General features: G+C 48.4%; 1 protein-coding gene, 1 long non-coding RNA gene and 1 pseudogene across 2 annotated transcripts; 1 reads left to right on the top strand and 2 right to left on the bottom strand.

Moving 5' to 3' along the window:
• LCK (LCK proto-oncogene, Src family tyrosine kinase) lies at positions 1 to 24111 on the top strand. Its single transcript, XM_077898679.1, has 13 exons — positions 1 to 158; positions 15138 to 15247; positions 15513 to 15594; positions 15790 to 15880; positions 16564 to 16662; positions 16791 to 16894; positions 17100 to 17249; positions 17547 to 17699; positions 17848 to 18027; positions 20176 to 20252; positions 20345 to 20498; positions 20580 to 20711; positions 23473 to 24111. Exons 2-13 carry the CDS (start codon positions 15143 to 15145, stop codon positions 23673 to 23675), a joined length of 1530 nt encoding a protein of 509 aa, XP_077754805.1. The 5' UTR covers positions 1 to 158; positions 15138 to 15142; the 3' UTR covers positions 23676 to 24111.
• On the bottom strand, positions 10799 to 18580 carry LOC144314496 (uncharacterized). Its single transcript, XR_013380397.1, has 3 exons — positions 18302 to 18580; positions 17545 to 18081; positions 10799 to 16866 (listed from the first exon to the last, which is right to left on the bottom strand). It is a non-coding gene; the product is annotated as an uncharacterized LOC144314496 (long non-coding RNA).
• LOC144315049 (U4 spliceosomal RNA) lies at positions 21730 to 21790 on the bottom strand (annotated as a pseudogene).
• Positions 24112 to 25182: the final 1071 nt, after the last annotated feature.

Raw genomic sequence — 25182 nt, 5'->3', positions numbered from 1 at the left:
CGGAGCCCTCAGAAGGAGGCAGGAAGTCAGGGTGGGACGTGGGCGCGCTAAGACAGACGGTGGCCACCTTAGCAAGGGGAGCCAAAACCGTGTGTAAGCAGCCAGGCCAAGCCAGGAGGACCATGTGAATGGGACCAGAGGGCTCCCGGGCCGGGCAGGTAAGGAACACTGGGAACAGGGGTCTCAGGGCTGTGCTGGGAGCCTGACAGTGGGGGCTACACCTGGGCATGGGCATGGGGCTGGGCTCCCTGGGCATCCAGCAGCCCTACAGGCTGGGGAATAGAAAAATCTTGCTAGAGGTCAGGTGGGCCTCATACAGTTCAGCTGGATCACCTCTTGCCCCTGCCACACCGTCAGTCACTGGTCCCTACCTCACTGGGAGCATTTTCTTAGAGATCTGGCACATGGACTGTCAGGTATTTTAAAAAGGCCTCAGAAATCCCTGAGTTCAAGGGCACCTGGGTGGCTCAGTTGGTTAAGTGTCTGCCTTCAGCTCAGGTCATCATCTCAGGGTCCTGGGATCGAACCCCACATTGGGCTCCTCTGTCAGCAAGGAGTCTGCTTCCCCCTCTCCCTCTGCCCCTAACCCCACTCATGCTCACTCACTCTCGCTCTCAAATAAATAAATAAATAAATAAATAAATAAATAAATAAATAAATAAAATATTGAAGAAGAAAGAAAGAAAGAAGAAAGAAAGAAAGAAAGAAAGAAGAAAGAAAGAAAGAAGAAAGAAAGAAAGAAAGAAAGAAAGAAAGAAAGAAAGAAAGATCCCTAAGTTCAGCCCCTGATCCGATGATGGGTGAACATCTTGAGGCCCAGAGAAGGCAAGACCTCCCTCCCCACAGTACTCAGCAAGGCAGTGGCAGGGTCAGTCTCTGGGAGAGGGTGGTGGCCTAGGCTAGTACTACCCCCCACCCATGGGGCAGGGTGATAGGCTTGAGTCAGGGGACCCAGGAATCCTGTTGATTGCTGGGGCAGACCCCAGGGACAGGAATCGTCTGAGAGAGACAGAGTGAGATTGAGAGAGAGAGAGAGAGAGGAATCCCTCGGAACATCCGGATGGACACGTGAGAAGTGATTTTAGCCTCAGTGACCAGCAGCGCTGGAGAGGCAGAGGTGTCTTCTTCGGAAGCTGCTGGATACGTGAGGGTATGTTTATCATCTGGGATGGGCCTCCAGGGCGGAAGTGTCTGACTGGAGGTCAGGGAGTCGAAGGACAGAGAATGGGAAGGGAAGAGCAGAGGAAGGGCTATTTTTATCCGAGACTGGGGTGCAGTTGGCCCTGGGCAGAGAACGTCTGCATTTCCATCTGGAAAGTTGCCATTCCTGCCCCTGCTGAGTGTCATGGGATGCCCACCCCCTTCCTCTGGTTTCACCCCTACCCCCCACTGCATGTGTAGGACCAGTTGGTCCTACTGATTGCTGCTTCAAACCCCTGGGAAGTGGAGGCCCAGGAAGGCATAGTCAGCTACCTGCCCACCCCCTCACTTTCTTCTGAACCTTCAGTTTATGGGGGGCATCCCCATGTGAGCCAGACTTTCCAGGTTTCCCTCACCCTACCCTCCACCATTGGAATTTTTTTGACACATAGTTTCCACCTAGTCAGCAGCGTATCCCAGCCTTTCTCTTGTCCCCAAGTCCAAGGCTGGTAGCCTTTTGTGGGAACTCTCCCTGTGCTTCAGAGGGGCTCATCTACACCCTGGACTTGCACCTCTCTCATCCAGCATGTGCTGATAGATTACTCAGGGTCCCTTGCCTTCATGGCTCAGGGACAGAGGTTCTCCTCAAAGGGTTAAGGACCAAGTGATGGGCAAGAGAAAAAGGTGAGGTTCTCAGAGAACAGCCTTCCCTCAGGTGATCTGGAAGGCTCCCTGGAAGTCAACACAGTTCTGAGAAGGACAAAGGCCCATTTTGGAAAGAGGTTATGACATAGCCAAGGGCACTGTCCTTGGTTTCTGTTTCTTGAGAAGCAAGAGAATAGAGCAAGACCAAACACCAGACAGTTAATGGACATGGTATAGTGCAAAGAACATGGGTTTCAGGGTTAGGCCAACCCAGATACAGTTTTGGTCCTGGCATTTCCCTGAACAATATTGACTTCATCCTCCAGACTCCCAACTCCAGATCACTAATCTGTGAAGAGGCAATAATAAATCTCTCCCTTACAGAATGCTTGTGGGGACCTGTGACATGCCCTGGGTTGTACCTGACACATTGTAGGTACTTAACAGAGGTTAGGTAGTCCCTCCCCTGTAAATAGTGCACCAAAGGGAAGACTGTTCACACCCAGAATTACACCTATTCAGCACCTTGGCTGGCCAGTGCACCACCATTCCCTCACACTTGTGGTGTGGCTTTGCAAATAAGCTTGTTTCCTGTGTTTAGTAGGAGTGAGAACTCTAAGCTGAGCCACAGAGTCTGCTCAGCGTTAGATGAGAGTTCCCCACACACAACTTCACACTCACCCTATCCCAAACACGAGACATATCACCAGAAAATATATGTGTGCACGAATGGGCAGAGGCAGAAGCAGGTTCTATACACACAACATACACTGGATCTTACAAATCTATACACACCCCCACAGGTCGGTGACTTCAAGGCCAAGCTCAGTTCAGTGAAAGCAATGCTGAGGGGAGCTGGGGGTGGGGGTGGGATGGGGGCCGGGAGGACCAACATACCATCCAGAGAGGTGGCCTCCAATAACAAACTTTGGTGTTGGCTTTAATGTAGCTGGCGCTGCATTTCCAACGCTTGCTCTTTTTTTCTTTTTTTAAGATTTTATTAATTTATTTGAGAGAGAACGAACAGCGAGGAGGGGCAGAGAGAGAGGGAGAGAGAGAGAGAGAAGTAGACTCCCCGCTGAGCAGTAAGCCTGGATCCGGGGCTTGATCCCAGGACTAGAGATCATGACCTGAGCCAAAGGCAGATGCCCAACCGACTGAGCCACCCAGGTGCCCTTCCAATGCTTGTTCTGAAGAATACCAGTTCCATGAGGCACCTGGAAAGAGAATCATTCTGGGGCCAAATCAACATGGCCTCAGCTACAGACTGGCCCATATTAACTTTTCAGTCCAAGTCAGCTTGTTAGCACTCTGAGAGTTCCCCCAGAGAAGGGGCCTGATCCATTCTGTCTAACTTAGCGTTTCCCAAACTACTTTGGACACAGAACCCTTTTTTCCTGGATGACCCATTCCATGCCTACCTTTGAGACAAGGAGAAGAATGGAAGAGTAGGCTATGCAGTGAATCTCCTCAAATGATTGTGTCTCTTGGCAGAGTTTCTGCATTGGCGGTGGTTTGTTGTTTTTTGTTTTTCAATTACAAAATTAGCACATGGCTGTCGTTAAAAACTCAAACAGTGCAGAGGCATAAAAAGAAATATAAAAAAGCAGCCCCCTCTGATTTCACTTCTGGGATGTGTTCACTGAGAACGATTTGGTGTGCATTCTTCCAGATTTTCCTATGAACAGCTGCTGAAAAGGGTAGTGGTTCAAAGCTTAGTCTCTGGAGGCAAGTAGACCAAGGTTCAGCTCACTACTCCGCCACTTATTTGTTTGTTATGAGGCCTCACACAAATAGCTTTACGCTGTTTGTGCCTCAGTTTTTGCATGTGTAAAATGGGTATAATAATAGCCTTTACGTCACGTCATAGGATTATAATGAGAATTACATGAAAACATGCAAATAAAAGCTTAGCACAGATCCTGGCTTAAAAGAATACCTTATAAGAAAAAAAAAAAGAATCCCCTATATATATATATATATATATATATATATACACATATTTAAATGCAAATAGGCTTCTATTCTACATTCTGTTTTGTAACTTGCTTGCCATATTTTTTGTTTTTTTGGTTTTTAGCTTGCCATGTTATGTCTGGGATATCTTTCCAGGTCAATATATGGAGATCGACCTCATTTTCAGTGATTTTAGCTAAATGTCAACTTGGTAAATGGGTAGTGGTGGTGATTTTGCAATGCTACTTCCTGACAAGTATTGCTGTTTTGTGTTGCCAGTGTCGTGAGCTATAGACATTACCAATCACTGAGCTGAAGACAGGCCTATGGCCTCCTATGAAAATGGAGTGACCTGCTAGAGGGGCACTCACTCACCTCTGTCAGAGAGAGCAGGGTTAAATGGACAAGAACCTCTCTATCTGCTCACCTCTGTGTCTCCAGCACTAGATCAGAGCCTGGCACATAGAGGTACCCATTAAATTTTTGTCAGTAGACTGGCCATTTAAGAAAATTGTGCCTCTTCCAACCCACTAACAGAGGTCTAAGCCCAAAATTCTGTCTCACACTGCAGCATTTCCCAAAATATCCTGTGTACTTCTGATGTGGAGTCATTTTAGGGGGTAATGAATGTGAATTAACATATGATATTATGTGTTTTTTATAATGTATATTGATTTCTATCTATGGCTGGTAATACTGGTTTTCCATTTATAGCAGTGAAGTTTCCATTTTAGGTAAATATATTAAAGGTGAAAAGGTGGTTTGTGGAAGTGCCCAAAATCACAAAGGAAAATGAAATGAGGGCACCTGAGTGGCTCAGTGATTGATCGTCTGCCTTTGGCTCAGATCATGAACCCGGGGTCCTGGGATCAAGTCCCACATCAGGCTCCCCACGTGAGGAGCCTACTTCTTCTTTTGTCTATGCCTCTGCCTCTCTCTGTCTCTCATGAATAAATAAAAATAAAATATTTTTTAAAAAGAAAATGAAATGAAAATGAAAATTATTGATAATAGCTAATGTTAGGATTTAGACTAGAAAATGTTCAAGGCTGGTGTAATGATATGCTCATGCTAGCCTCAGTAACAGAGTTGACCTTTAAACAATAGTGGGGTTTGTGTTCTGACCGCATGTAGTTGAAAATCCACATATAACCTTTGACTGCCCAGAAGCTTTAACTACAGTTGATCCTTGATCAACGTGAGGGTTTAGAGGTGTTGACTATTAATGGGCTCAAAAATCCACGTATAACTTTGATTCCCCCCCAAATTTTACTAATAGCGTACTATTACCAGAGCCTTATTGATAATGTAAATAGTTGTTTAACAAATATTTTGTATATGTCTTATATACTATATCCTTACAGTAGAGTAAGCTAGAGAAAAGAAAATGTTAAGAAAATCATGGGGGAGGCACCTGGGTGGCTCAGTGATTGAGCACATGCCTTCCGCTCAGGGTGTGATCCCCAGGTCCTGGGATTGAGTCCCACATTGGAGTCCCCACAGGGAGCCTGCTTATCCCTCTGCCTATGTCTCTGTCCCTCTCTCTATGTCTCTCGTGAATAAATAAATAAAATCTTAAAAAAAAAAAATCATGAGGAAAGGGCACCCGGGTGGCTCAGTCGGTAAGATGTCTGCCTTTGGCTCAGGCAGTGATCCTGGGGTCCTGGAATTGAGCCCCATGTCAGGCTCCCTGTTCAGCAGGGAGCCTGCTTCTCACTCTCCTCCCTGCTTGTGCTCTCTCTCACTATCTCTGTCTGTCTCTCCCTCTCTCTCTCAAATAAATAGAATCTTAAAAAAAAAAAAAAAATGGGATGCCTGGGTGACTCAGCAGTTGAGCATCTGCCTTTGGATCAGAGCGTGATCCCGGATGCAGGGATCAAGTCTGCATTGGGCTCCCTGCAAGGAGCCTGCTTCTCCCTCTGCCTATGTCTCTGCCTTTCTCTCTGTGTCTCTCATAAATAAACAAATAAAATATTTTTTTAAATTATAAAAAAAAAGAAAGAAAAGAAAAGAAAATCTTGACGAAGATGGAGTATTTGGCTGGCTCAGTCAGTAGAGCACGTGCTCTTGATCTTGGGGTTATAGGTTCAAGCCCCATGTTGGGTGTAGAAACTACATAAAAACAAAATCTTAAAAAAAAAGAAAAGAAAAAAGGAAAGACAAAGAAAATCACAAGGAAGAAAAATGTATTCATAGTACTCTACCATAAAATATCCAGTATAAGAGGAGCCACACAGTGAAAACTTGTGTTATTCAAGTGTCAACCGTATTCACATTTATTTAGTTTTACTATGTGCCGAGCACATGATAAGCACTTTATGGGATCATCTGTATCTCACATGTAATGCTTACAACAGCCCTACACACAGGTCCCACTTTAATTCCCATTTTGCTGATGAAGAAATAGAGAGAGGCTCCAAAAGGTTTAGTAACCTGCCCAGAGGCCCTCTGCCAGTGAGTGACTAGGAGGCTTTGGGATTGACTGTGCATCACTATGACATGGATACGGTAAGCTGAGACTCTATGACCTGCAGACTCCCAAAGACTAATAAAACAGCATGGTTTGTCAAGCTGTAAGTAAGGCTCCAGGCAGCCCAGGTGGCTCAGCGGTTAGCGCCGCCTTCGGCCCAGGACCTGATCCTGGAGACCCAGAATGGAGTCCCATGTCAGGCTCCCTGCGTGGAGCCTGCTTCTCCCTCTGCCTGTGTTTGCCTCTCTCTCTCTCTCTCTCTCTCTCTCTCTCATGAATAAATAAATTAAATCTTAAAAAAAAAAGTAAGCTCCATCCGTCCTGATAAAACCCTTATGTCACAAAATGTGCAGAGAGGTACACAGGGAGTAGACTCGCTGAAAGGGATTTCTAGGTATGTACAAGTTACTAGTTGGAGGGCCTCTACCAAAAATAGCAACTTTATTTTTTTTATTTTTGTTTATTTATTCAAGAGAGACAGAGAGAGGCAGAGAGAGGCAGAGACACAGACAGAGGAGAAGCATGCTCCCCACGGGGAGCCTGACGTGGGACTTGATCCCAGGATCTCGGGATCATGACCTGAACCAAAGGCAGATGCTCAACCACTGAGCCACCCAGGCACCCAAATACCAGCTTTGATATATAGAATCATTGCTCTGTAGCCCATATTTATGGCAATAATTAATAGAATCAGTCTTATGGTCAAGCCACTTCCAGCTCTTGCTTGCATTTAAGAGAAACTTATCTTTTTGTTCTTTATGGATAAGAAACAAAGGGTGTTATATCACAAAGGAACACATCAAAAAGGAGGGAACTCAGGACACATCCTTCTTTTGTTTTATTTTATTTTATTTTATTTTATTTTATTTTTAAAGATTTTATTTATTTATTCATGAGATACACACAGAGAGAGGAAGAGACATAAAGGCAGAGGGAGAAGCAGGCTCCCCGTAGGGAGCCTGATTTGGGACTTGATCCTAGGATCCAGGGATCAGGACCAGAGCCAAAGGTGGATGCTCAATCATTGAGCCACCCAGGCACCCTCTTTTAACCATTAGAAATTAGTTACCATGCCCACCAATCTTGATTCTTGAGTACTGTGGTGAAGGAACTGGGTGGGCCTCTATAGCCAAGGCTTTTCATTGAACATATACAACTTTGCTAATAACCAAATCTCGGCCAAAGAAAAAGGCCAGGAAAGTGTTTTAAGTGATTCCTGACAGATTTTGCCACAAAGTGGCCCAGAGAACCACAATGGTCTGCCATAATATAGCCACTTGACTAAGAAACCCCGGCAAGAAACCTGCACACACTATGGACAGAATGTTCAATACGTGAATAGGTTTATAGTGTAGAGAAGGAAAAATGTTGCGGGCCCCCCCCCTTTTTTTTTTAAAGATTTTATTTATTTATTCATGAGAGACACACACAGAGAGAGAGGCAGAGACACAGGCAGAGGGAGAAACAGGCTCCATGCAGGGAGCCTGATGTGGGACCCGATCCAGGGTCTCCAGGATCATGCCCCGGGCTTAAGGCGGCGCTAAACCGCTGAGCCACCAGAGCTGCCCCCCCCCCCCTTTTAAGGGGACAGAACACATTCTAGGCCCAGCCGAGTGAGATAATGTCTATGGAGTTGATAAAAGTAAATGGGTTGGCAAAACTCAGAACTCATGGTGATATGAATCCTAAACAGGTCTGGGTTCAGACAATCCAGTCCAGGAGCTGCACATAGCCTGGGATTTTTGGTCAGTTCTACACAGTGAACAGGGCCACTCTTGTGTTTGGTGCTATGCTGAAGGGCATGAAGGGGTGGGGAGTGAGGTCTCCTCCACTCTCCAAGTTTGAAATCCCAGGGAGGAGTGGTTCTTTTTATAATTGGCACAGAGTACTCTGTGGACCATGGGCAGCTTTGAATTTGACCAAGAACAGTATAGACCCTGGTCAGAGGAGGTCTAGATCTATAAAATTCCTGCTATTGACCTTGAATTCTGAGTTAGGAGAAGAGAACGTCCTGTTTCAGTCACCCCAGAATCTGCCCTCGTTGCTGGTTCTGAGAACCCTGAAGATTCTCTGGATCTGCTTTTTCTTCCTTTCAAACAATGAGCATTAACTAATTTTTAAAATATTTTATTTATCTATTTGAGAGAGGTTGAGAGAGAATGAGTAGGGAGGATGGGCATAGGGAAAGGGAGAAGCAGACTCCCCGCTGAGCAGGGAGCCTACCCACGGGGGCTTGATCCCAGGACCCCGCGATCATGACCTAAGCCGATTGAGCCACTCAGACAGCCCTGACAATGAGACATTTATATTAAGCTTTATTTTTTATTTTCTTTTTACTGACCTCATTTATTAACCTGGTTAGATTGCTTTGGCTCCCCAGTAATCTCTGTCAAACTAAGACCAGAAGGAGGGGACCCACATTTTGTATAGATAGATGTATCAGTACATGACCTCACAATTATATAGGGACAGGCACAAACCATACATAGTCTCATTCTGTTACACATCCATCTACACCCACAGCCTGGGACAAATCCACAGGTATGCACACAAAAGCAGGATGCTCACTGAATCATGTGCCTTCATATACACAGAGCTGCTTTCACCAGTCAGGTAAATGTACAGTTAGAAACATGCATTCCAGGTGGAAGGAGAATTTTCTTGGAGAAAAAGGCCTTTGTCAACAGCACAATGATCAAATTTTTGATGAAGAGTGGCTCCCTACCCTGCCTCCCTGCCCTGTTTCCTCCAAGACCTCTCAGGATCCTCCACCCTCCCCTTTTAGACTTCCCAGGGAGTGAAGAGTAGAGGAGAAAACCCCCAAAAAGGAGGCAGGGACCTGATTTGTATTGTGCTGCTGCCTAGAGCCCTCCTGTGCTCTCATGTAAACTCTCTGATCTTTAAAACAAGGCTGGTAAAGTACTCTTGTGTTTCTAAACTCTTCCCTCTCAGACTCCATGGCCCTTTCTCTGTTGTACTCCCTACCCGCCTTGGTCATGGGTCCCATGATTTTGAAGTTTTTGCCTACTAAACTATTTTACTTAGGTACTCATTTTCATGTTTTCTCTCTTTCTTTTTAAATATTTTATTTATTTGACAGAGAGAAAGGGAGACAGCAAGCACAAGCAGGGGGAGCCAGGCAGAGGGTGAGGGAGAAGCAGGCTCCCCACTGAGCAGGGAGCCTGATGCAGGGCTCAATCCCAGGACCCTGGAATCATGACCCAAGCTGAAGGCAGATCCTTAACTGACTGAGCACTCAAGGGCCCCTCATTTTCATGTTTCCTTTTTTTTTTTAATTTTTATTTTTTTATGATAGTCACAGAGAGAGAGAGAGAGAGGCAGAGACATAGGCAGAGGGAGAAGCAGGCTCCATGCACCGGGAGCCCGACGTGGGATTCGATCCCGGGTCTCCAGGATCGCACCCTGGGCCAAAGGCAGGCGCTAAACCGCTGCGCCACCCAGGGATCCCTATTTTCATGTTTCCTAATTCAAATTTTAATCAGAGACTTCATCAAGTATGCACTGAAGAAACAATAATATAATTTGTCAAACCTTCACAAATTATAGTATAATTTTCCTTCAGGTTTTGCAATACTGAAATAACCTGGTGCCTCCCAGGAGCATGGAGCGTCCAGTAGCTGGGAGCCATTGAGCAAAATCATCTCTGGTATTGGTGGAGCCTAGGGTCTCATGACTACTGCCAGGCCCTACACTCTACAACTCACGCTTTTGTAGAGGGCAGGATACATCCACTCCCTGCAGTTGGACAGCTCCAGGAACACACAGCAAGCCACAGAGGAAACACTAGGGGTCAGATTCCCAGAAGAGTTAGAGTTCCTTTTGGCTTAATCAAGGCACAGCTTGACATTTTCCTCATTCCTGGCCCTAGTCTTTAGGGACATCAGGTCTTCTCTGGTAGGCCCAGACACAGGTCCAGGACATAGGTCTTGTCTTCATGCTGTCCTGGTTCCTGGCTCTATGCCTTGGGGTTCTTCCCTGTGCGGTCCCCCAGCCCCCTGCCCCCTCATGACCCAGTACCAGCTTCCAGCCCTGTGATCTGAAGCCTAGCTTCCTTCTGGCCCTTCCCCTGGCCTCTCCTCACTGCTGTATTCATATTCATTCCATTACCTCAACTCTAAACTTTTCTCATCTCTCTCTTACTCTTTGCTGCAACCTTTGAGAATGTTAGCCTGGAAGGGACCTTACAGATCTAAGTCCAATTCCATCTAATGTTGGCATTCTCTCTGCAGTACCACCAGTCTGTGATCTTCCAAGGCCCACTTGAGTGTCACAAACAGGATGCTCAAGGCCTCACTAGATAGTTCATCTTAGGCTGCTTCCAGATTGTTATCAGTGCTTCTCTGGAGGCTTTTGCTGCTCATTAGTCCCTAACCATAATAAAATTAGCTGTCAAAAAGCCATTTGCAGGGGATCCCTGAGTGGCTCAGTGGTTTAGCGCCTGCCTTTGGCCCAGGGCACGATCCTGGAGTCCTGGGATCGAGTCCCATGTCAGGCTCCCGGCATGGAGCCTGCTTCTCCCTCCTCCTGTGTCTCTGCCTCTCTCTCTATGTTTATCATAAATAAATAAATATTTTTAAAAAAAAGCCATTTGCAGGGATGCCTGGGTGGCTCAGTCAGTTAAGCGTCCTATTCTTAATTTTGGCTCAGGTCATGATCTCAGGGTCCTGGGATTGAGCCCCAAGCCATGCTCCACCCTGAGCAAAGAGTTGGCTTGTCCCTCTCCTTCTGCTCCTCCCTTGCTCACTCTCTCTCTCCCTATCTCAAATAAGTAAATAAATAAATAGATTAAAATATTTTAAAAAATAAGCCACTTGCAGCCATAAATGGCTGGTTGAGCAGGATTTCTCAAATGTCTTTCCCCCACACTCCAGGATTCTTAACAGTAGGGAGGAGAGTGAATTGTACCCTTTTCCTTGAAAGTCTCTTGATTTGGCCTAAAATTCCATCTGTGGGCACCCTTGGTGGCTCAGCGGTTTGGCGCCGCCTTCCGCCCAGGGCCTGATCTTGGAGATCCTGGATCGAGGCCCACGTTGGGCTCCCTACATGGAGCCTGCTTCTCCCTCTGCCTGTGTCTCTGCCTCTCTCTCTCTGTCTCTCGTAAATAAATAAATATAATCTTAAAAAATAATAATAAAAAATAAAATTCCATCCGTGTACATTTTGCATTTCCCTCCATAATAGATCTATGCTTAACTATATGAGTAAGGTCAGATAACATTCATGTTCTGGGAAGATGCACACCCATGACTCCTGGTACTCATGAAGGGTTCTGAGTATTTCAGTTTAAGAAACATGAGTTTCAAGGGTGCCTGGCTGGTCCAGTGGTTGAGTGTCTGCCTTTGCCTCAGGGTGTGATCCCCAGGTCCTAGAATCAAGTCCAACATCAGGCTCCCTGCACAGAACCTGTTTCTCCCTCTGCCTATGTTTCTGCCTCTCTCTGTGTGTCTCTCATGAATAAATAAATAAAATCTTTAAAAAAAATTAAGAAACATGAGTTTCTAGCAAGAAGGATTATTTATCAATCCCATTCTTCCACCCTCCAAAGTAGGTGCTGGGAGGACTGAATGAGCAGTGGTGGAAGTCTTTCTAAGCTCTAAACTAAGCTAATGGGATGCCTGGGTGGCTCAGCGGTTGAGCGTCTCTGCCTCTGGCTCAGGGTGTGATCCCAGAGTCCTGGGATGGAGCCCCACATCGGGCTCCCTGCATGGAGCCTGCTTCCCCTCTGCCTGTGTCTCTGCCTCTCTCTGTGTATCTCTCATGAATAAATAAAAAAAATCTTTTTTAAAATTTAACTAAGCTAACATTTGTGTAAACTTATGAGAAAGGGATGATTATCCCCATTAGACAGGAAAGGAAAAGGAAGAACAATTTCAGCAAAGCCATACAGTAAGTGTCAGAATAGGGGCTAGAACTTAGGTCTCTCTGACTCTGAGGCCTATCCTTGAGTCTTTTTTCTTTCTTAAGATATAATTGACATGTGTCCTTCAGTCCTGCAAACCAAAATATCTCCACTACTCCCCACTTTCACTTGATTCCAGCATGGATTAGCTTCTCTGACTTTGTTCTGTCCCAAATAGGTTGTGTGAGTTTAACTTTTTAAAAGATTTATTTATTTTACAAAGAAAGCATGCCTGAGCCAAGGGAGGGACAGAAGGAGAGAGAGAGAGAGTTCCAAGCTGGTTCCCTACTGAGGGCAGAGCCCAAGGGCAGGCGTGGGGGAGCCTTGATCTCACGACCCTGAGACCATGATGTGAGCTGAAACCAAGAATCAGATATTCAATTGACTAAGCAACTCAGGCATCCAATATGAGTTTATTTATTTTAAGATATATTTAATTTAAAAAATTATTTAATTTAGCTCAGGTGAGGATCTCAGGGTCCTGGGATCAAGCCCCACATGGGGTTCCCTGCTCAGCAGGGAACCTGCTTCTCCCTCTCACTCTGCCCCTCCCTGCATCAAATAAATAAATAAAATCTTCAAAAAACCCTAATATTTATTTATTAATTCATTTGAGAGATTGGGGGAGGAAGAGAAGGAGAGAAAGAAAAGACTCAAGCAGACTGTGCTGAGTGGGGAGCCCGACACAAGGCTCAATCTCATAACAGCAAGATTGGCCCTGAACCAAAACCAAATGTCAGTTGCTCAACTGATTGCACCACCCAGGCCTCCTTAAAGCAGCCCTTTGGGCCTCCATTTGCTCATCTAAAATCAGAAGTTAGGGGACACCTGGGTGGCTCAGCAGTTGAGCATCTGCCTTCGGCTCAGAGCGTGATCCTGGAGTCTTGGGATCGAGTCTCACATGGGGCTCCTTGCATGGAGCCTGCTTCTCCCTCTGCCTATGTCTCTGCCTCTCTCATGAATAAATAAAATCTTAAAAAAAAAAAAAAAAAAAAGAAACACTTCTGTTCTGGATGAACCCCCTCCCATCTCATTAAAGGGATGGGAAAATCAGTGGGACTGACCTATAAATCAGTCTAGTCACAGCACTCAGTGCTAAGGGGACGACTGCGCCTGAGTGTTGCAGGAGCAGGGTATTTGGAGGGCTTCACAGAACAGGTAATATTTGAGCTGAGCCTTAAAGGTTGAGTTAGTTCAGTAAGCGGACAAGAAAACATTCAAGGCAAGGGAACCACGTGTGCAAAGGCATGGAGTAAGAAAATAGTATGGGGTGTTTGGGAAAGGCAATGGTAGCTCAGAATAAAGGCTCTATGAGTGTGTGTGAGTGTATGCATGTGTGTGTAGCAGAATTGAGTGTGGAGGTAGATTTGGTCTTGATATTTAAGCCTCGTGTGTTGGGACGCCTCAGTGGCTCAGCGGTTGAGTGTCTGCCTTTGGCCCAGGGCGTGATCCTGGAGTCCTGGGATCGAGTCTCACATCAGGCTCCCTGCATGGACCCTGCTTCTCCCTCTGCCTGTGTCTCTGCCTCTCTCTCTCTGTCTCTCATGAATAAATAAAATCTATAAAAAATAAATAAAGGTTTGTGGGGGAATGCCTGCGTGGCTCTGTCGATTGAGCGGCCGACTCTCGGTTTCAGCACCGGTAGTGATCTCAGGGTTGTGGGGTTGAGCCCTGGAGGGCTCTGAGCTTGGTAGGGGGTCTATTTGGGATTCTTGCCTCTCCTTCTCTGTCTGCCACCTGGGTGTGAGCTCTCTCTCTAGAATGAATAAATAGATCTTTATTTTTTATTATTTTATTTTTAAAGATTTTATTTATTGTTTATGAGCAGTAAAGAGGAAAGAGAGCATGATTGGGAGAGGGCAGAGGGAGAAGCTGACTCCCCGCTGAGCAGGGAGCCCAAGTGGGCATGGGGCGAGGTGGGTGGGTGCTCCATCCCAGGACCCCAAGATCAAGACCTCAGCCGAAGGCAGAAATTTAACCGAGTCACCGAGGCTCCCCAATAAATATTTTTAGGGGTCATGGGGCACCTGGGTGGCTCCGCCGGTTAGGCATCTAACTCTTGATCTTGGCTCCAGTCTTGATCTCATGGTGGTGTTTAAGGCTCACGTTGGAGCCATTGGAACTGTGCCTAGCGTGGAGCCTACTTAAAAAGGGGGTCTTGAATGGTAAATTGAATTGTATCTGAGGACTAGTGCTTTCTAAGAAGTCCGGAGGAGCAGCCCTAGGGCAGGAGGGGTCTCAGGAGTCTGAGGGGCTTCACAATGACATCTCCACTCTGTTTCAGGCAGAACAGCCTCATTTTTACCTGCTTTATCTGTGAGGTTCTGCTTGATTTTCAGCTGACAGAAAGTTTCCACTGCTTAAGCAAACAAATAAAAAAGTTATGGCCAATAGCATCACTGAAGGGTTTTCAGCTGGTGAGAATGAGAACTCTCTGAAGGAGACTTGTTCTGGGGGAGGCTGGGGCCTGACCTCTGACATTACAGAGCAGGAACCTCTTACTCTGCTTCCTTGGCCAGAGAGGGGAGTTGTAATTAGAAGGTAGGGCACACACACTTCTCTGGTAGGGGAGTACCAAATTTAGGGCTCCCCCAGAGCCTGGGAAAGTGTGTATGATCTCTAGTAGGTAGTCCTCTAACATGGGGGATGGGAGGAGAGACAGGGGTGGGGGAGAGGCAGGAAGTGGGCAACTAGGCTAACAAAGGTATCTGCGGCGGTTTGCCCGTCCCAGGTGGGAGGGTGGGGCCTAGGGTTCAGTGGGGGCCCATGTGTGACTCTACTTGTGGCCTGGGGGTTCAGAGGGAGCAACAGTAGGGAGCTCCCACTGACCTGGCCTGGCCCTGCACCACCAGACCCATTTCAGCTTTTCTGTGGCTGGTGAATGGGGGTTGGGAGGCCTGACAATCTCAGGTACTTCTGGAAATTCCCAGGGCAGGTCTTAGGATGTCTGATGTTGGGGACGTAGATCTTGGGGGAGCCCCTTCAGCCCCCTCTCCATTCACCCAGGGACCATGGGCTGTAGCTGCAGCTCAAACCCTGAAGATGACTGGATGGAAAACATCGATGTATGTGAAAACTGCCATTACCCCATAGTCCCACTGGATGGCAAGGCCACGGTAAGAGGCAAGATGGGGGACTTGGTGAGGGAGATGGGTGGAGTATACCAGCCAGGAGAAAGAAATGGATCATCACTGAAAAAAGAGTGGCCCTCTGACCATAGAAAACAGAAAGGAAAGGAGGACCAGATAGGAGAAGGGACTCTCCAAAGTAGTTGGCAAATGCAGGGATAAGATCCAGGCAAGCTGGAGAAGTGGGAAGGGGAGCTAGGATCTGACTCAGGTCTCTTGTTCTCTGACCCCACTTTTGAACCTCACCCCACAGCTGCCCATGCGGAATGGCTCTGACGTGCGGGATCCACTGGTTATCTATGAAGGCTCCAATCCCCCAGCCTCACCACTGCAAGGTGACCTCACAACCAGAAGGGCCTGAAAGTTAAGGGCCAGGGATAGATCCTTGGCTGTCCACCTCCATCTCCGTATCCACTCTCTATTCCTGTCTTGCCTCTCTTGCCCCCCGTCTCTGCTGCCCTGGAACTCCTAAACTCTGTACTGCCAGCACAGTCCAAGCTAGTTCTCCCTGACATCTCCTGTCTTTCCAGACAACCTGGTTATCGCTCTGCACAGCTATGAGCCCTCTCACGATGGAGACTTGGGTTTCGAGAAGGGTGAACAGCTCCGTATCCTGGAGCGGTGAGTTCCCCCTCCGCACCACCATCCTTGCCCGACGGGAGCAAGGGACCGAGCAGTGATTCCCCAGGACCGCGGTCCCTGGGACGGAGCAGTGATTCCCAGGACCGCGGTCCCTGGGGGGTGGAGCTGGGATCCCCGGTACCGCGGTCCCTGGGGAAGGGGGAGCCGGGGTCCCCGGTACCGCGGTCCCTGGGGAAGGGGGAGCCGGGGTCCCCGGTACCGCGGTCCCTGGGGGGGGGGCTGGGATCCCCGGTACCGCGGTCCCTGGGGAAGGGGGAGCCGGGGTCCCCGGTACCGCGGTCCCTGGGGAAGGGGGAGCCGGGGTCCCCGGTACCGCGGTCCCTGGGGGGGGGGGGCTGGGATCCCCGGTACCGCGGTCCCTGGGGAAGGGGGAGCCGGGGTGCCCGGTACCGCGGTCCCTGGGGAAGGGGGAGCCGGGGTGCCCGGTACCGCGGTCCCTGGGGGGGGGGGCTGGGATCCCCGGTACCGCGATCTCTGGGAGGGAGCCGGGATCCCCGGTACCGCGGTCCCTGACGGGCTTGCAGAGGGCGCCTTTGGGACAAAATGGGAGGCTCCAGAGTGCTGAGCTGGAGGGTGGGGTGGCATGGCGTAACTGGGGGCTCTGAAGGTTTCCAGCCGAATCCAAGGCCAAGCCGACCCCACTGACTGCCTCTGTCGCACAGGAACGGTGAGTGGTGGAAGGCGCAGTCCTTGACCACGGGCCAGGAAGGCTTCATCCCTTTCAATTTCGTGGCCAAAGCGAACAGCCTGGAGCCCGAACCGTAAGTGGGCACTCCTCGTGGCGAAGGGTGGGAGCAGAGGCGGGGTGCTAGGCTGGCGGTGGATGCTTGAGGGCGATGGAGGAGGAACAGGCCAAACAGACGACGGCCTTCGCTTCTGCCTTGTGCAGCTGGTTCTTCAAGAACCTGAGCCGCAAGGACGCGGAACGGCAGCTCCTGGCGCCCGGGAACACCCACGGCTCCTTCCTGATTCGGGAGAGCGAGAGCACCGCGGGTGAGCGGCGGGGCGGGGCCGCGGGGCGGGGTCTCGGGGCGGGGCCGCGGGGCGGGGCCTCGGGGCGGGGTCTCGGGGCGGGGCCTCGGGGCGGGGCCTCGGTGGGGGCCAGGCGGTCCCAGGGAAGGGACGCGGGCCAGGGTCGCCCCTCGCAGGAGGCTGCCTTCCCCCGCTCTTGCATTCGTTCACCCATTCTTTCGTCCAGGATCGTTTTCATTGTCTGTGCGGGACTTCGACCAGAACCAGGGAGAGGTGGTGAAACATTACAAGATCCGTAACCTGGACAAAGGCGGCTTCTACATCTCCCCTCGCATCACCTTCCCTGGCCTGCACGAGCTGGTCCGCCATTACACCAGTGAGCCCCAGCGGGAGCCCCTCACACGTGCCCCTGAGGCTCTTTCACCCGTGCCCTACCAGCCTGCCTTCCCTAAGCCCCTCTCAGGGTACCCTCCACCCATCTCCGTATGCTTCCTCGTTACTCGTTACTCGCAGTGGGTGAGCTGCGGTACCCGATAGCCCGGGTGTCGGGTGACAGGCCCACACACCCCCTACCAGTCCATTTCCCCTGGGGACGGGGACTTGGCCCAGTGGGGACTGATGGGGACACCCGAGTCCACCGTATTGGCCCTAACCCCCTCGCTTGTGCTCACAGATTCTTCGGACGGGCTGTGCACGCGGTTGAGTCGCCCCTGCCAGACCCAGAAGCCCCAGAAGCCTTGGTGGGAGGATGAGTGGGAGGTTCCCAGGGAGACGCTGAAGCTGGTGGAGCGGCTAGGGGCCGGCCAGTTCGGGGAGGTGTGGATGGGTGAGTGAGGCCCTCCGGGGCTGCGGGGAAGAGGGGATGGGGACGCGTCCGCTGAGGTCGTGAGGGCCTGACAACGTCCTGGTTCTGGCAGCCACCTGGCTCTGGGTGCTAGGGCTCCGAGTGATTCCCCAATCCCTCCCCTCCTCAGGGTACTACAACGGGCACACAAAGGTGGCAGTGAAGAGCCTGAAGCAGGGCAGCATGTCCCCTGACGCCTTCCTGGCCGAGGCTAATCTCATGAAGCAGCTGCAGCACCAGAGGCTGGTCCGGCTCTATGCGGTGGTCACCCAGGAGCCCATCTACATCATCACGGAATACATGGAGAACGGTGGGTGCCGCCACTGTGATCGACCGCTGGGGGGCGTTGTCATCCCCTCTGCCCCTGATAAGAAGATGGAGGAGATCTACCTTTTCGCCTGGTTTAGCACCAAGAGTTCTAGTTTTCCCGGGCCCCTAAAGACTCACCACCACACCAGGGATGGGAAGAGAGTGTGGTGTCGGAGCCTATCTGGGAGCCCAGCGTAAGGTGGCAGGCTCTGGAATAGCTTTCACTTCTCATCTTCCCTGACCTGGAGTCTTGTTTGCCTTTTTCAAAGCCCTACCTTGATCTTGGGATGCTTGATTTCAAATGTGGATCTCTTGCCACGTTTCTTTATTCCTTTTGACCCTGACTCTTGGGAGGTCAGATCTGCCTCAAATCTCTCTTTTTCAGTTCTAGGTGGGCTCCTTGCCCTCCCTTGGGCAGATTGAGAATCCCTAAGAAGATGGATAGAAGTTTCTAGGCCTTGCTTTGTCACTGATTTGCTGTGTGACACAGGCCAAGTCTGTCCCATTACTGGTGCTCGTTTTCCCCAAGTATAACATCAGAAATCTAGAACAGTCTCACCGTTCTAGAAAGAATTCAGAATAATCATTAAGGACTCTAGAATCTGACTGCCTGTGTTAGAATCTTGCCTTCACAATTGTGTGGCCTTGGGCCAATCACTTCACTGCTCTCTGCTATGGTTTCTTCATCTGTGAAATGGTGATAATACTACTGTAGTAACTTTCTCATAGGGCCTTCGTGAGGATGAAAGAGTCAGTGTCTATAGAGCAGTTAAAATAATGTCTTCAATATATTAACTGCTCAGTAAGTTTGTTCTTGTCATCTGGTTCTGATTTTTTGGGGGGTATAAGATCTGTCCCTCTTTCAGAAAGGGAAAAAAGCTCTTAATTGGCTAATGGATTCTGGTAGTAGCAAAAGGTTTTACCATGTGGGCCAACTTCAGTTGGTAGCTGCTTGGAGTTCTGTGTTGAGGATGCTGAGGCTCATTGGAAATGAGTGCTGGGATTGATCAGAAGCATCTGCCATGGCCCCAGTGCAGGAATGGCAGTACATGCCCACATATTGCCTGTGTCTGGGGGACCATTTTATCTTTGGCAACTAATTCAGCACTTGTAGTGGGGATACTTAGGCTAATGCCTTTACATAGGTTTTTTTTTTTTTTTTAAGATTTTATCTATTTATTCATGAGAGACACAGAGAGAGAGGCAGAGACAGAAGCAGGCTCCATGCAAGGAGCCCGATGTGCAACTTGATCCTGGGACTCCAGGATCACACCCTGGGCCAAAGGCAGGCAGGCACTAAACCTCTGAGCCACCCAGGCGTCCCTACACAGGGTTCTAACCTCTTGAGAAGGGCTAGCAGTCACTAGCTCCATTCTAGCAACTCCCATTCCTGGTCTTCTCTCCTAGTCATCCTCTGCTACCAGATATGGCCTCCCAGGTCCCCAGGCACCTCTTTCCATACTCCATTCAATACACTCAGCACACATTTATCACTGCTTACTTTGGGCTGGGCACTTTTAGTATGAATGGACAAAACAAGGTTCCAGATTTCAGGAAAAGTTCATTTTAGTTATGTGGCACAAACCCCAGGAAAACCAGAGTCTTTGTACAGGAAAAAATTCCAGCATGCCATGGGGAATGTAGATTATGATGCAGTTTATTAGACCTGGTAACATCTAGAGAAGCTTCATAGAGGAATAATCTAGCTGGGCCATGAAAGAAAGAAAAGTAGAATTTTTAGCAGGCAGAGATGGGACAAAGAAACTTGGGGTGAGAGCCCAGTGGTCTATGTGGAAAAAAAAATCTCAAAATTGTCTAGGGTGGGTTAAGAGGCAGGAGTGGGGGAATGAGAAGAAACTACAATATGGCCTATGCAGGGCTTTGGACACCTGGCTAAGGAGTTTGGGCTCTACCGTATTGGTGACAAGAAGCTTACAGACTTCTCCAAGCATGCTCCATCCTAGTCCCCAGGAAAAGACTTTATATATCCTGGGCATCCTCACCCTAAATGCACCCTTCTCCATTCTCACCCCTTATTATTCTTTCTTCCACTTGTCAGAGAGCTTCTAGATAGCCAGTTAGGGGAGGAGGGTCTGAGAGCTTTCTGCCAAGGGCAGCTTGAGTCAGCAACTTTTGCTTTCACTTGCAGGGAGCCTGGTGGATTTCCTCAAGACCCCCCCAGGCATCAAGCTGACTATCAACAAACTCTTGGACATGGCAGCCCAAGTAAGCAGATTGGGGAGGGGCTGGGCATGCACATAGCCCACTGGGGTGAGGATGTCTGGCCCAGGACTGCTGACCTCTTACCTGGCCTGCAGATTGCAGAGGGCATGGCATTCATTGAAGAGCGGAATTATATCCACCGTGACCTGAGGGCTGCCAATATCCTGGTGTCTGACACCCTGAGCTGCAAGATCGCAGACTTTGGCCTGGCACGCCTCATCGAGGACAACGAGTACACAGCGAGGGAGGGTAGGTGTGGGATATAAGGGAAGTCTGGGGGCTGTAGGGTCTGGCCAAGCAGACCCAGGTGACCTCATTGCCTCCCTGCAGGAGCCAAGTTTCCCATTAAGTGGACAGCACCAGAAGCCATTAACTACGGGACATTCACCATCAAGTCGGACGTGTGGTCTTTTGGGATCCTGCTGACAGAGATTGTCACCCATGGCCGCATCCCTTACCCAGGTCAGGGCCAAGGGCAGGAACTGAAAGAGTGATGGGGAAGAGCAGCAAATCTGTGTCTGTCCACTCACTTCATCTGTCCCTGATTCAGATTCTGAATCTTTCTAGCTGCTTTTCCTGTATTCACGCAGGACTCCAGCATGCCCAGTCAGGTGCTACATTTCCCAGGGCTGGCTTCCATCTCTGTCTCAAATTCCTTCCTCCTTCAATAATCCCAGCTCTTTACTTTTGACATGGGCAGCCTAGGATGGTAGAAGAGGATCTGGCTAGGGAGGCAAAAGGCCTGCCTTTATTACCAGATCTGCCACTGATGCTAACTTTCTGTTTGGGTTTGATCAGATCACTCTTTCTTTCCCCATCTGTAAATTATGAGATTAGAACAGTACCTGGTCCATACAAAGCACTCAAGAGTGTTAGGTTTTATTATTATTATTTTTAAAAGATTTATTTATTTCAGAGAAAGAAAGAGAGCAGGGTTGGAGGGGAGAGGGAGAAGGAGAGAGAATCTCAAGCAGACTCCCCTCTGAGCATGGGGCTCAATCTCACGACCCTGAGATCATGGCCTGTGCCAAAATCAAGAGTCAGACACTTCACAGACTGAGCCACCCAGGTGCCACTAGGTTTTATTATTAATCATCACTTTGGGCAAGTGACTTTACCTCTCTGAGCCCCAGTTTCCTGATATGAACAAACAAGACTGTGAAAGATCTTGAATTCTAGTGGGTACTCACTAAACACTGACTTGCCTTCCCTCTGAAACTCACCATCTAAAGAATGTGAGAGACATATAAACTAATTCCTACCCTCTCCCATCCCTTCTTCCAGTCTCTGGACAGAGTCCTTTACCCCTGAATTCAGCCCAGATGGATGGAATTTTTTGAAAGGAACTTCTAGGACACTCTAGGGAAAGGAAATAGGACACAAAGACAGAGTAGAGAGGTCATGGAGCAGATTTGTTGAAGCTTCTCACATCACCAGAGCAGTATATATAGAACTTTGCTCCTAGGAAGGTAACGGCACCTTAGCAATAATCACACCTCGGATAAACCTCATTGGCTACGATACTGCCACTGGGCAAAGCTAGGTAAAGTTACTTTAGAACCAGGTGAGAGCCTTAAGGCCTTCTCTGCCTGGGATTGGCCCCACCACAGAGTCCAAGGGCAGCACGAGGACTAGAACTTTAGTCAGCCTGCCAAGGGTCATTACTGCTCCTCCACTGTGCCCATAGAGGTAAACCCATAAAGAATCTCTCTGTTAGGAAAAAAAAAAAAAAAGCATGGAGCACCTAGCTGGTTTAGTCAGTATTATATGCAACTTGTGATCACATTGGTCATAGTTCAAGCCCCACATTGGGCATGGAGCCCACTTAAAATTAATAATAATTTTTAAAAAAGAAAGCATTGGAAGCATGATGATAATTGGCAACTGACACATGGCTTCAGGGTCAGAGAGACAATGGGGAATAATGGGGACCTGGGTGAACTTGCCTCTATTCAGAAGATGGTTGCTACTTAAAAAAAAAAAAAAAAAAAAAAAAAAGATGGTTGCTACTAAGATATAGATAGGAACCCCCAAAATAGATATTTTCTTTTTTAAGAGAAGCCAAAACTTGGAATTTTAGGAAAATTTGCCTATATCCAAATATTGATGATTGATTCAAATTATTTAAAAACATTGAAGAGGGGGGCATTTGGGTGGCTCAGTTGATTAAGTGTCCAACTCTTGATCTCCGCTCAGGTCTTGATCTTGGGTCTTGAGTTCAAGCCCTGCATTGGGCTCCATGCTGGGTATGGAGCCTACTTAGAATAAATAGATAGATGATAGATAGATAACACTATAGGGGTCAAACCAAAGTATGTCTATGGGCTATATTTAGTTTGGGTGCAGACTATGACTTTGCACCCTTGGCTCTAGCCATGGGCATTTAGTTCCCTTGTCTGTGTCCTCTAATATCCTGATTTTAAGGGATATCCCGAAATTATTTAATCTGGGTCATGAAGGTGCCTGGTGAATATACCTTATGCAGGGTCTGCTCTGCTGAGGTCCAGGACCCATCTGGCTTCTTGATGCAGCATCTCATGTGCCTGGTCCCCAAACCCAAGAAGCTTCACCACTGTGCTGTCTGTGGCTCCCATACTGCCCTGAGCCCTGACCACCTCATCTTTCCCACCAAATCATAATAATCACAGATATTTTTCATGAAGCATCTCCTCTCCAGGCACTATACTTGGTGCCATATATGTAGTGTTTCATTCAATTTTCATAACAGCTGTATAAGGTTGGAGATACTGTTTAATCCATTTTCCAGATGAGAAAACTGAGGCTCAAAGAGGAGACATGGCTTACCCAAGGTCTCACAGTGAACATATAGGTGTTATTGAGTGCTTGAGCCATAGCAGACACTCCAGTGGCATGACTGACATTTGGCAGGTACCTGAAGTATATGGTCTTACTTTTTTTTTTAACATTTTATTTATTTATTCATGAAAGACGCAGAGAGAGGCAGAGACATAGGCAGAGGGAGAAGCAGGCTCCCTGCGAGGAGCCCAATGTGGGACTCGATCCCAGGACCCCAGGATCACGACCTGAGCTTAACCACTAAGCCACCCAGGTGCCCTAGTATATGGTCTTACTACTGATGAAGACCAAGATCCTTTTGGATTGGTGCTCACATGGTACCAGTTAAATATTCTGAGCATCACCTCTGCTGTGGGTTTCCAAAGCCTGGACCCTTGATACTGTTTCTGAACCCATCAACCTCTAGGGATGACCAATCCTGAGGTGATTCAGAACCTGGAACGAGGCTACCGCATGGTGCGACCTGACAACTGTCCAGAGGAGCTATACCAACTCATGATGCTGTGTTGGAAGGAGCGCCCAGAGGATCGGCCAACCTTTGACTACCTGCGTAGTGTGCTGGAGGACTTCTTCACAGCCACAGAGGGCCAGTACCAGCCCCAGCCCTGAGAGACTTAGGGGCCTGGACTCTTCCCTCCATCTAGCAAACCTGGCTGGGGGAGAATCAGTTCTTGTGTCATACCCATGTAGCCTATGCACATCTGGACTCTGTGTGTGAATTCCACCCACGGGTGGCACATACACTTCTTGTGTCTTATACAGGGGTTCTATAGTTGTATGGGCTCTGCATGTGTCCTATAGATGTGTGGCATGTGTATATATGTCTTGGACACCTGTTCAAGTTGTCCCCTTATGGGCCCTTCTACTTCCTAAGACCACCAGAAAGAAGAGAGACACCTGTGATTGACACCAGCTTCTGTCCGCCCCCTTTTCCCTTTCCATCAAGAAGTTCCTTGAGGCTGGGGCCTTATTTGATACCTCTGTGTGCTCCTCCTTGGTGCCTGGCACACATTAGGAGCTCAATAAATGACTCTTTTGATGAGGACTGTATATCTCTCAGTTCTCCACTCCCATCTCCTCTTCCTTGGGAGGGGGGAGTAGGGGTTCAGAAGACGGAAAATAAGTCACTCTGAATTGGGGTGAAAGATGGGATGAGGGGGGATGTCTGAGCTTTTTCCAGTTCTGCTGATTTGGGGTTCCAAAAGGAAACTCCTAGTTTGCTGAATGGGTTCTTTGAACTCCTTCATACCCCTACCCCAAAGGCTTAAGGGTGACCTTTTCAGAACCTCCTAAGGAATGGGTGTGTCCCAGGATCCTCCCTTCTCATTATGTAAGGGCAATAGCATTTTTTACAGCTACTGATTCTGGGGCTATATTTGTACTCAGGTATGTTTTGATTCAGCTTCAAGATGTTTTTAAATATTTTAAAGTAATTTCTACTCCCAGTGTGGGGCTCAAACCCACAATCCTGAGATCAAGAGTCACATACTCTACTGACTGAGAGAGCCAGGTGCCCCTAAGATGTGTAGTTGGTTTTGTTTTGTTTTGTTTTGTTTTGAGAGCAGGAGGAGAGAGAGAACAAGCAGAGGGAGGGACAGAGGGAGAGGGAGAAACAGACTCCCCACTCAGCAGGGAGCCTGATGCTGGTCTCATTCCCAAGACTCTGAGATCATGACCTGAGCCATAGGCAGATGCTTAACCAACTGACCGCCCCCCCCCCACAAGATGTTTTTAAACATTGAATTAATCCATTCTTTGGCAAATACTTATTTGTGATATATTTATTTATTTGAGAGAGAGAGAGGGCAAGTGCAGGGGAAGGGAGAAGGAGAGGTCATCTCAAGCAGACTCCATGCTGAGTGCAGAGCCTGACATGAGGCTTCATGCCAGGACCTCCCTGAGGTCACAAACTGGGCCAAAACCAAAAGTCAGACGCTTAACCAACTGTGCCACCCAGGCATGCCTTGGCAAATATTTATTGAACATCTACCATGTGTTAGGGATGGTTCTGGGTTCATAAAATATATAATAGATTAAAAAAAAATCTCTGTCCTTATGGAGCTTACATACAGTAGGACAGACAATAAATGTAGTTAGGGAATACAGACAATAAATG

This window comes from Canis aureus, chromosome 5 (genome assembly GCF_053574225.1).
Source record: "Canis aureus isolate CA01 chromosome 5, VMU_Caureus_v.1.0, whole genome shotgun sequence".
In the NCBI taxonomy this organism is placed as follows: domain Eukaryota; kingdom Metazoa; phylum Chordata; class Mammalia; order Carnivora; family Canidae; genus Canis; species Canis aureus.
The sequence above is the reverse complement of the archived record's forward strand: the minus strand, read 5'-3'. Positions and strand labels throughout refer to the sequence as shown.